Genomic DNA, 12546 nt, shown 5'->3' with positions numbered 1-12546 from the left:
ATGCCTCTAAATTGTACATTTATCTTTTCAGATTTGCCGCACTTCAAAGACAGAGCTCAAGCGTCAGACTATTCCCCTCATTATGAGTTTGGCGGGTGGCGGCCTGTGCAGCCAAAACACCGCCGGCCCTATTAGGAGTTCACCGCAGGACCGGTGGCCAGAAACAGAGTTTCTGCCCGTTCTGCGGTGAACAGGGCCTGAACATTGACGCCAGCTCGCAAAGTGCATGGACAGTGCAGGGGCCCCCATGGGGCCCCAGGCTCCCCCTTTCTGCCAGCCTTTGCATGGCTGGGCTACCGCCATGCACAGGGTGGAGGAAAGGGGACTCATAATTCCCAGGGCAGCGTTGCCCTTGCAGATTACAATCGCCGAGACTGCCAGGCCATTGACTGGATGCAACCTGGCGGTGCCGGCGGTCCGACCATGGTGCTTTTGCCAATGTTGTGGTCCGACCGCCACTATGGCAATGGTCCGACAGCGACTGTGACCCTGGTGGTCTGGTGACCGCCAGGGTCATAATGAGACCCTATGTGTTCTGACAAATTGCTGCTTATTTTTTTAACATGGGGATTGGTGTTTACAAACACCTCTCACTTTGCGTTCAGAGAAAGATCAGAAAAATGTACTGTATGACAAACTTGCTGGGGTTGAGGAGTGTGGAAGGAAAGGCTGTAGGATGTTATGTTTTCCTAACGTACAACAAATTGTAAATGCCTGCAAATGACCTGTACAGATTCAGCAGTTAAGAAAGCGAAAATGTGTCACTTTATCAAATCAATTCACATTACTTGATGATGCACAAAAAATAAATATTCACTGAAACCCAATTTCCACACATTATAGTTTTATCAGTAAAGCTGTATGTCTGTACAAATCTGGTGGTCATTTCAGTGCAAAATGTGCTGTCTGTAAATGACAGTGCGCTACCACACGATGCTTTAGTTACAGTAGCCTGCCTTATGTCCTTTAAAGCTAGATGGGTCACAGAAATGTATTATTCTAAGAAGTGGGTCGTGGTTTAAGAACCTTTGGGAACCACTGTCCCTGAAAGGTCATACAGGCTCAATGAGGAGATATAAAGGTGTGCCTGAAGAAATAGGAAACCTTGGTAAGGGTTCATCCCAGTAGCAGGTAGAACAGCAATTTAGGATATCATTAATAACTGGGAGGAGGTTGTCTGAAACTTAATTACAGATTAAGTGCAGCTACTCTAGCCAGTGGTGGATGTGGATTGAATACAAATAGATCATTCTTAACAGACAGGCGGAGTTATACATTTACTCTTTGCCTGCTCCATGTCCTGAGACATCCTGTCCTTCTTATATATATTTCCATACATATTCATGCGCACACATACACAGACATAGACACCCACTGTTTCCTGCTTGGTGTCACAGAACATGTAGTAGGAGACCAAAAACTGTGTTTTAGGGGTTACACATGGTGTGAGAGCTACTTCATTCCCATTCCTGCCTACCATGCCTCTCATCCCTGCAAATGACCTTTGCTATTTATGCCAACTAGCCTTCGCCATGCTAAAAAATGTATTCATCCTAAGTGCTTCCTAATCCTCTCAAAATTCTACCTTCTTCTCTAATCGCTCTGCCCTGGACTTCTTCATTCCGATTAATCTCTCATTTAGGCATCTTTTAGGTGTCACATGAGATACCATTTTCTGTTTTAATATTTTTAATCACAAACTTTGTTCACATATTTAAGAGGGGCAGGGGAAGTTGCCATCGGCCAGCAAGTTATCCTTTCAGTATGTGCAGCGAATTTTAGCTAGGTCTCAGTGTAGTCATTTTTGAGTCTGTTCTTTGAGTATAATGAATGATTACTCCTCTCATTTCAGCATCTTAGAATCATGTTGTCTCTGGTCATTCTGTTGAGGAATCCACTGGGGAGGGTTGCTGACAGCTCACGTAAGTCCTCAAAATTGCCCTTAGGCCACAAGGGAAAAGATATGTCAGTTTCTTACTTCCCACAAAATTACTGTATGTTTAGCCCTGCTTTTCCTATGAAAATAAATCAGCTTGAAGAAACAGCATACCTCTCCAGTGGTCTATAATTACTTGGAACAGTGGGCCATGCAGAAACAGTCATGCAACATCTATAAAGGGTGGATGGTAATACAAAAAACATTATTTCACGCCCGCCTGGATTGTTAGATCATGTGATCAGAGATCCCATCCTTTTCTTTTTGTTTAAACAGGTAAAAAACCCGGACCCCCTGAAAATCGCAACAAAGGTAACTTGCTCATACCTACACCAGCTGTCCTGGCACCTATCTGTGAAAAACAAAGCAATCAGATAACAAACATTCCTTCTCTCCTTCCCATGAGTCTGTGCTCTCTGTCAATACGCCAGGACCCTCTCGCATTCTTGTCTGGAAAAGGGTGTAACAAGTATACTCTGCAGTCAAATCCTTTAGATAGATGGGGCTTCATTTCTATTGCCAATACGAGAGGCTACCTCATTTTAATGGATTTTGGATGGACAGGTCTGTTGGGCCACAGTATTTCTTATTTGGTCCTGGGAATAATTGCAACATACAACAAACAGCTTTTCCTGTGACTATAGCTTTCTGTTGAAAAAAATGGATATTGGCGGTATTAGTAATCCCAAGAAAACTTGAGCTCTAAGTTGAGGACAACTGCAAGTCCATTTATGCTGTTGAAGGATGAGTGTTCCATCAGTTTTGAGGATTTTGTTTCTAAAACAATATTAATTGAAACTTACGTTACTCAGCTGTTTGCCCATATAATCTGTTGGCAGATGCACTTTTGATTACAGTAGCAATAGCAGAATGAATGGTTTATAGAAGGTGTTTCGGGAGATTGATCCTCAAAATGGACTATCTTTTGAGAAACTAACCACCTTTAAGTTAATGTAGTAAGCAATGAATTGTCTGTGAACATTTGTTTAAGCAAGTTATTTATTGGCAGCTCTATTGGGGCGGACATCTGTGTTGGAGAACTATTAGGGTATTATTAGATTCAAACTACTCAGGTACACATTTTTATCAAAAACATTAATTTAAGTGCATGTTATATTGAAATGTATTCCCCCAACATAGCTGCAATCTTACTGGAGAATATAGTAAGTGGTTATTCTAATACCTTTTAAAATGAAGATGTATCATCAATTTGATAATCTAATTGAGAATTGGTATTATAATGTAAAATTCTCTTAACTAATATATTTGAATTGTCAACTTGGATTAATGGAGGACTAGAATTTCAGTTCATATTGTAGCTCAGGTGATTGATAGCAAGCTGCATAGCTCTACCAATTAAGCCACATATTAGAATTGGGACACGGTCCACTTAGTCGTAACTTCTTTCAATAGTTTTAGAACTGTTTTGTTGGACATAGCATCCATTATTCAATATACGAAGAGCCCATTTAACTTATGTTGCACAATATATAAATATCATTCCAACCACAGTGACCTATTGCAGAGGATTGGGGAAAAATATCATTCTGCAGTATCTGTTAATGACTAATTTAACTGTAGCTTTGTTTTAGGTTAACAATTCTTTTAGAAGATGAGTTTCCCTTTTCCAGTATCTTTGCCTAGGGGTCAGTTTCCTAGTGTAATGCTTAACATTACTAATCATCCACAGTTATATCCATCAGTGGATTAATCTCTCAGTATATATTCCACCTCTGCAATCTTAAAAATTGATTGATTAGAATTCCACTGTGACTTTGCTTTGCCCAATATTCCCCTCCTGGATTCCTGAAGGCAATTACACTTCAGCTACATTGCTAATTAGTTTAAAACAACATTTATTGCAGATCCTTCACATTTAAGACGCTTTCTCAATAAGATATGTTCTGTTCAGATGTTCTGGTATGGAGATAAATGTCCCAGTACTTAAAAGCTCAAAGTCTGTTCCACATAATAATTCTGATAATACCTTTTGCAGTATACAATTTAATGTGCTTCTTAAGAATTCACAAAGAATTAACTTTCAGCAATCTCATTCTGTAGAAATGTCAATTCCTAGTGGTTTCTTCAGTAGCTGTATTTTAAGTATACTCGTCTGTTTCCCAGGACTGCACATCAGTTGAAAGGTCTATCATGAGCTAAATAATATTTACAAAATGGGAGAGTGTTTAGGGCCAGCATCGCCTGATATGAGGAGGCAAAGTGAACCCTGGACTGAGAAGCAGTATTTCACTCTAAGAACAATTCTGAAGAATGGGATTGCTAACAAAGATTACTCTGCCTACCTCAGATCTGAATTGTTGCGCCTCGATATTGAAAAAAAAAGTGGCTGTCTGATAACTGCATTTATGGTAAACTTGGATTTTTACTGGTAGTCAGTATAATTCCTTTAAGCTTCAGCAGGGAGAACTTCATAATCAGGACCCATGCATGCATTGCATTACAGTAACCTGAGCATTGGTGCACTAAACAACAAATTACTGTGCCTTTGTCCTTCATTGCTCATTTTGAAATTATATGTTTAATAAACATAGCTGCCTTAACCCTTTTTTAATGGAATTTGGAGACCTGAGGTGCTGACAGCATCTTGCTGTTCTTCTTTGGTGTTCACTCCTCAGTAAATGATCAAATAATAGATGATTTTCCCAGGAAACTTACCAATACGTAGTACCTCCTTTGAGTGGATTTTCTAATAGATGATTCATCTCTTAAAAGGTTATGTAGTGGAATTATTAATTCACCTGTAGTCTCTCCAATGAAAGGTGTTTTCGTCAATAGATTTTCAAAGACATTTCATCTCCCCATATATTAGTTAGTGTATTTAATATCCCCTGAACACTTACCCCATAAACTCTGCAATATGTTAATTATCATAATTTATGTTTTCAACAAACAATTTATCTGCTAAACGACTCTACAATTGAGTGTGTCCTCTATCTCAATCAATGCTCAGTTTCTCACTCTACTCCCAGTACTCCATCAGATTTTCAAATAGGTTACTCATCTTAGACCATGCTTATCCCGGTTGACGAGGAGAACTTGAGTAGGTTAGCTTGCTCCATCAGCAGATGATCTGCTGATGAGACCTGTATGCAGTTTGTATATCTTAGGTTGGAGTTAAACTCTAGTAGATATTTCAATTTGGAATGCTACTATAAAGTCCTGTCCCAATAATTGTCCAGTTGACTGCCCATCGCAATTTAATTCTTCACTGAACTAATCATTTTTCCAACAAGTCCTTCTACTATATTTGTCAGATCCTGTGTGGATTCTGCAAATTCTCCAGTAACTTCTTTATTAAATTACACAGTGTTTCCTTTGGATTAGATTAGCTAAACAATAATTCATCTGAGTAGATTAATCTGTAAAACTCTCCTTTGCCTGTCTTGTTACCATTATTAAAGTGACTTCACTGAATGTGTAGTAAATGTATCTGCACTGCGCCATATTGGTTAAATGATTTCAATCAGGACTGTATTCTTCTAGAATTCTGTGAAGAATGCAGCCAGTGCATCAGCATTAAGCTAACTTGTAATTAGTTCTCACATGTTCAGGGTTGGAAGAGCGCTTTCTTCCAGTGCAGTTAAACCCCACATCCCAGAATGTTAAAGAGGCACCCTTGTCCAAATTGTATCCCTAGCCTTCTAAAATTATTTGTATGTTCTAAAATTCTCAGTGTTTCTGCAATGGCCCTTGAGAAACTCAGAACGGCAGGATATGTGATCTGAGATCTGAATATGTCATACTAACGTGTGAGTGTAACATTTTATGATAGCTGTTTCAGTTTAGTTGGGAGCCATGAAGAAAGGTAATTCTCATTTAATGAAGGCACCATTTAGTTAGCATATTTGAGTCAATACACACCCCATTCTGTGTTAAAATAGATCACAGTCCTTCACCAATTGAAAACCTAATTCTGAGCCTTTCAGTAATCAATTGTAATTTTTTCTATCACAAAGAATAAGGTTGACTCCCTAGAAGATGATGCTGAAGTTCACAACCAGCAAGACACATTACTTTTCAAGTCCTCTTTCACAGTATATGTTGAGATTTGTGGAGTACCTGAAGGCAGGCACTCAGTTTCACCATTGTTCTCCTGAACCTACAGATGGCAAGGACTCCATCACTGAGCTCCATCTGCTGTCACAGAGGAGTGGTGAGTTTCATTGGTGCATGATGCGTAGAGCACATGTGTCATCTACGAATTGCCTTGCAGATATTTCTCAACTGTAGAGGGGCTGTAGAATTGTTACACCCTTTTCCTCTCATGGCCTTGTGTCAGCGTGAGCCTTCCTCCTGCTCTGATGTGTGCTCCTCACTGTGCGTTGTTCTTCCTAGGCTATGCCCAGGGGTCCATCCTCCGTGCCCTCACTGTGCCTCTGTCTCTCACTCATTTCGTTTCCTTCCACAACATTCCTTTCTATATCTAATCTGGCGTTTTATTTCATTTACTTTTAATTTTATGTCCTGTCTAAGTCTGACACCGTTGATCAACTATTTATGAAAAATGGGTGCAAAGTGTCCATAAGCTTTCTCTTTATTATGATTTTAAACATTTATTTCTTTAAGTATATTTTGTTGGGCCAACAATGTTTGCAGTAGTTGAGACCATGCTGTTCAACAGCTTTAGAGCACCACTGGCAAATTAAGGTACAATCCAAAGGTGGTAAGAAATTCCTCATTGTTTAGTATTATGGATGATAATTCTTGCATTTGTAGTATTAATTTGAAGAAAGCCTGGTGAGAGTGGTCTGGTGTAATGTGCAATCAATGTTAAGCTCAGTTCGTACTTGGTGGGATCCCAGGGACTTTGTTCTACATCTTTCTGCTGCTTTATGACTCCTGGTTTCCTCGTTGAAAAATATGTTTGTGTCAGAACTATAATGTAAATTTCTGAATGTTTCTATATTTCAGCTTTACAATCAAATGTTGCCTGTGTGCATTGACTCTCTTGGTTGCTGTGAGTTACCCTTAATTTTAAGGGAGTAAATTCCAGTTGCTAGCAATAACCTGCACCATTAATTTTTGAGAAGTACTCAGATGTTGGTAGAATCCATTTCAGCTTTTAAGAGATGACAAATGTAGCTGTTTGTTCATTTGAGCTGTTGTCCCAAAAACTCTTTAGTCCTAGACTCGTTCAACTAGAGACAGTTAGCAGTCACCCAGGTTACGACCTGAGACAGGTATTCTATTAAATATCTATATTTTCCAGGCAGAGCTGTTCTTGTTTTCAGTGTGGCCCAAGTGTCATCTCTATATAATTGATTTTCCAGAGCATGGTCATTGATCATGTCAAGGCCATCCATTACAAAATAAACACAAAGATTGATAAAGAAGATTTTTTTCGCGCCCCACGGCACAGCAATTTAGGATTTAAAAAAAGCGAGTAAATCGAGCTAACTGAACTAGACCCCAGAAAAAGGAGGAACATGAAAGGATTGTCTGTTTATCCAGACAGTTTTTTTTTTTTTTAAGTAATAGGCCAACACATTGCGGTCCATTATAGAACATCTCCTTTTCTACTATATATACATTATGCATAACATCCTCATGAGCTGTGCCTGTTACATGGTGCAGGTGCCAACCTGTAAATATCAATATCGTACATCTATCTAGATGAGTCTGAAGCTGACTGATAACCTTTACTAAAGTTTCCTTCCACCAGCAAACCAACAGTACAATTACTCAGGGTAGAGACTTACAAACTTTGCAAGCCCTTTTGAAGTGCATTGTATAATCATGTCTATTGCAAAACATTGTTGTTCACACTGGACATGAATACACTTTTTGTTTTAGCTAATTTGAGTAGTAAAGCAAATGCCAATACCATTGGTTGCTCACACCGGGTAGAGAAGTCACTAGAGCTTGAATATGGATGTAGAAACCCAGGCAAAATTAAAAAGTAGTAATTCATTAATTCTCAAACTGATTAAAAGATGAAGACCGGAAATGATGCTTTGTGTTGTCACACCAGCCATTCCCCTCCCCTCCCGCGAGTCACCTCAAAGTGAGTAGAGCTTGGGGATGAATCAGAACCACTGACAGTGGTTCGCTGAGAGCATTAGACATATCCAGTTTCTATGTAAGACCTTATGGTCTAGGAGTATGCAGATTCCTATGTATCCATTATCTTCTTTATCTGTAACTGCTGCATTTCTTCCCTTATGTGTGTGATTTCTGAACACATAACTGAGAGAAAGCCCTTTTTATAAAACTTATGTACCATGCCAAACTGATTTTTCTTTAAACTTAAAAAGCCATTTTTATGATTAAGCCAAAAACTAAAACCATATCATTATAGCTTTCATTGTTAACAGAAAACAGATAAGCAGTTTACCATAATCAGGGTTTACAATTGCCACTGAATAAATTCTCGCAGTGCAAAGAGAGCCCCTGTTTTTTCTGCTTTATAGTGCAAGAATCTCTGAACATTGTTACAGATTTTTGCAGTTACAAGTTTGTTTTTAAATGGCATTTTTACTTCACTGAAATCTACTGTGATCGCCCTCTGCATCAAATATCAAACTAACGTATGTTATAGTTTTTAGGTCTGGGTTTCACAGCAGAGGAGTCTATACAGACGTGCTGTTTCCAGTATGCATATAGTTTGCTTTGAATGCACCTATCTCAGCCAGTGACTCGAGACTTTGTCAGTCACATCTTGGCCAGCACAGAGGAATATTTCCCTCAGTTGATGCTATTAGTTGTACGCATAGATCTTTCCACCTTTTCGAAGGTTCATGCATTGAAATGCTTGAGGATCTATTTTACATCTCTCGCCTGCTTCCTTGGTCAGCTTCCTATTGTTAACGCATGCACAAATGGACTTTTCCAAGGCATGTTTATTGAGCAACCATCCCGCCATTTCATGAAAAATGCTTTTTCTGCTGTGGACAAATAACCATAAAAGATATTCGTGCAGCCACCTGCCTTCAAGGTCTATCATCAACTTTATTATTGACATCCATGCTGTCATAGTCATCAGAGCCTCTCAACCATTCACACTTGCCAAAGTTTCTTCCGTTAGATGTTGAAACCTTGTCCCCAGCTTCCTTTCAAAACACTACAGCATCCTACGCAACCGAATCAGACTGAGTGTGCATGTGCCATTGACTTCTTTGTCTCACACCAACTGCAAAGAACTGAGAGGCCTCGCTACCACAGCATTCACCCATACTCACCTTTCATGTGCAGATTTCTGTAACAACATCCCCTCACCCCCCCCAAACAAATACATATTTGAATACTTTCCTGCAGATTCCTATAGCTGGGCACAATTTATGATGTTTACAACAGATTGCCCCCCCATTGTTAAGCAATTTCAGTATTTTTGCAGATTTCCCACACTGTGGAGGATGTCACAGTCTCAAGGTTCGGAGCTCTTCATAATATTCAAGCTAACCACCTTCTACATTCCTACCTGGTTAGAAGCTCCTTTGCTCAAGCGAGCCTTCAGGCACTTCTGATCACCTATATGTTATGTTATGCAGGTTGTAAAGCGCATGGCTACCAACAGGTTTCCCAGCGCTAATGGAACTCGCGGACACGACAGGCCAGTAAACAGAGAATATGGAAGGGGACTAGAAAAGCCAGGTTTTGAGTGCCTTGCGGAACATCAGTTCCTGATTCATCAGACGCAACCTAACAGGAAGGGAGTTCCATAGCTTAGCTCCCAGAAAAGATAGAGTGGACCCACCCCATTTGCTTTTCTTGACTCTGGGAATTCTGGCTAAAGCAGAGGAGGACGATCTAAGGTCTCTATTCAGCCTATAGAAAGTAACCACATTTTTAAAGAGCGGAGGACCCCTGCCATGGAGGGACCTGTGCACCAGGCATAGGGCCTTGAATTTGATCCGCCTTTCTATTGGCAGCCAATGCAACAAGATCAGGCCAGCCCGAACTGAGGTCCATCTTGGAATATCAAGTATCAGGCGAGCTGCTGCGTTTTGGACTCTTTGTAGTCTTTTCTTGACATATAATGGAGATCCTAAAAAGAGTCCATTTCCGTAATCAAGCCTGGATAAGATTGTGGCCTTAACAATAAGGGGGTTATTCCAACTTTGGAGGAAGTGGTAATCCATCCCAAAAGTGACGGTAAAGTGACGGATATACCACCAGCCGTATTACGAGTCCATTATATCCTATGGAACTCGTAATACGGCTGGTGGTAAATCCGTCACATTTGGGACGGATTACCACCTCCTCCAAAGTTGGAATAACCCCCTAAGTCTTTTGGCCAATACCGGAAGAATATGAAACACCTTTCTCAATAATCTAAGAAGACCTAAGCAGGTAGCCGATAGATGCTTAGCATGAATATCCACTGTCAGAGCTGGATCCAGCCAGAACCCCAGGCTTTTAATCTGCTTCTTAGGTGGAGGGAAGTCATCCATTACTAATGGGAGTGGATGCAGGATTCCGAGTCTTGACTCCGGGCCTACAATCATCACCTCGGTTTTGTCTTCATTGAGTTTCAATTTACTCTTAATCATCCAACCAGATACTGCATGAAGACAGGAGGATAATCTAGAGCCTTCCAGTGTCTCATTGGCTGAGAAAGATACCACCAGTTGGGAGTTGTCGGCATATGACCCATGGCCAGACCAAAGGACTCAACCAATGCGGCTAGAGGGGCCATATAAATGTTAAACAATGTCGGGTTCAAAGAGGAGCCCTGAGGTACTCCGCACTTACTCGACAGTATGTCTGATAGGTGAGATCTGTCTAACACCTGGAAATTTCTATCCTTTAGAAAGGATGTGAACCAAGCCAACGTCAGATCTTTGATACCAACATCCCTCAACCTCCTAATGAGTACTCGGTGGTCAACAGTGTCGAAAGCTGCACTAAGATCCAGCATAATTACAACTGTGGTAAGACCCTGATCGACACTCATTCTGGCCCTTTCTAAGACTGCGATGAGTGCAGATTCCGTGCTGTGACCGACCCGAAAACCCATCTAGGAAGGGATGGAGAAGACCATTTTCTTCCAAGAACACAGAGAGTTGGGAGTTAATGTGCTTATCCAAAATCTTGGCGGGGTGGGTAGAAGAGAGATGGGCCTGTGATTACTCAAAACAGTGGGATCAAGGGTGGATTTTTTCAAAAGAGGCTTAATTATCGCATGTTCCCAGGTCTTATATACGTGGCTTTTGGTTAAGAATGCATTAAGCAACTCTGTAAGTACAGGCATTATAACTTTAGCACCCTGTACCAGAATCGTAGGGGGAGCGGGGTCAAGGGGGGAACCTGATTTAAGAGTATTTAAGAGAGCCAGAGCAGAGGGGATAAAATGAGAGATGGAGGCAGTACTATCATTTAGTCAGACTCATCTTCTACCAAGCTCTGACTATTATTGCCAAAGCTGGCATAGATGTCTAAAATCTTATCTTGGAAGAAATTAGCTAATTGATTGGAGTATTCTAAGGAAGCATCTTTAGAAATCCCTTAGGCTGGTGTATGGAGGATCTCCTTTAGAATCTGGAAAACCTCTTTGGCGGAGCCCGAAGCTTCTTCAATTCTAAGTTGGTAATAAGCGCCTTGTGCTGCTTTAATTTCAACATGATACTTCCTGATGGCTCTCTTGTAGGCCTCCTTATCCGCTGTATCACAGGTTTTCCTCCATACTGTCTCTAGTTTTTTGCACTCCTTTTTATTGATCAACAGTTTGGGTGTAAACCACATAGCGGTCGCCTTCCTACACGGCCCTCTCTTATTTTTACAGGGAAGAACTTTGTCCAAGCTATCAATGATCCACTCACTGAAAACCTCAGCTTTAAGCTCCCTGCCATCTAACATACCATGGCCTACCATGTCATTGCCTAGACACAGTGCCAACACTCACCGAAAGAACAATGAAATGTGCTGAGGCACTTAACAAATCATTTTCAGTGATTTCCGTCTCAGAAAACACATAGCTAAAGCTATTGAGGTGTTTTGGAATAAATTGTTTCTTTCTGACCAAACGGCAAATTCGCATCAAATATCAAGGTAACCTCACAAATTGTGACCCATCTCTTGCTCCAGTAGTACTTTAGCTAGTTAGAGTCTATCCTACAGTACAAAAATACCGGAGAGCTGTGTTGGATACAAAGAGTATAAAATATCCATCTCCGGAAACACCCCCTAAATCGCAACTAATCCTCAACCTACAGCCAAATAGATCAATTAGGACTGACAGCATCCTGCAAATTCGACAGTGTTCGCATGCAGCCGCACTGCAACCTCTCCGAAAATGCTTGAAAAATTAATGATGTTGGAGTGCAGGAGATAAACTTTAAACAAGATACAAGCAGTTTGCCAGACTCTCTTGCTGGTGCCAGAAAAACACACTTAAGGTAAGGTAATGGACCCTCGAGAAGTAAGTTCCTTATCAGTCAGTAACGACATCCACTTCCTTAGCCCGATGGGGCAGCTCACATGGTCCAGTTGCCTGACAATTCAAGATGCTTAAACAGAGAAAGCATTTGCTTAGTCAGCATGCTAATGCTAAGGACTATTATCTAGCCTTCAAATATTTCTCCCCCCTCCTCAGCAACAAACTCTGTATCCACACTCATGCAAAGAACTGCTGTCTAGCATTTAAATACCCC

General features: G+C 40.7%; 1 protein-coding gene across 6 annotated transcripts in view; it reads left to right on the top strand.

Moving 5' to 3' along the window:
• Positions 1-12546, top strand: part of ATP2B4 (ATPase plasma membrane Ca2+ transporting 4) — a 588558-nt gene that overhangs the window by 391229 nt on the left and 184783 nt on the right. For 4 of the 6 annotated variants that reach the window (XM_069238447.1, XM_069238453.1, XM_069238448.1 and 1 more), the window contains exon 8: positions 2213-2248. The exons of the other annotated variants lie outside the window; for them this stretch is intronic. In XM_069238447.1, coding sequence (XP_069094548.1) covers positions 2213-2248 — 36 coding nt within the window. The remainder of the gene's footprint in view (positions 1-2212; positions 2249-12546) is intronic. 6 annotated transcript variants of the gene reach the window in all.

Source organism: Pleurodeles waltl, chromosome 6 (assembly GCF_031143425.1).
Source record: "Pleurodeles waltl isolate 20211129_DDA chromosome 6, aPleWal1.hap1.20221129, whole genome shotgun sequence".
Taxonomy (NCBI): Eukaryota; Metazoa; Chordata; class Amphibia; order Caudata; family Salamandridae; genus Pleurodeles; species Pleurodeles waltl.
The sequence above is the reverse complement of the archived record's forward strand: the minus strand, read 5'-3'. Positions and strand labels throughout refer to the sequence as shown.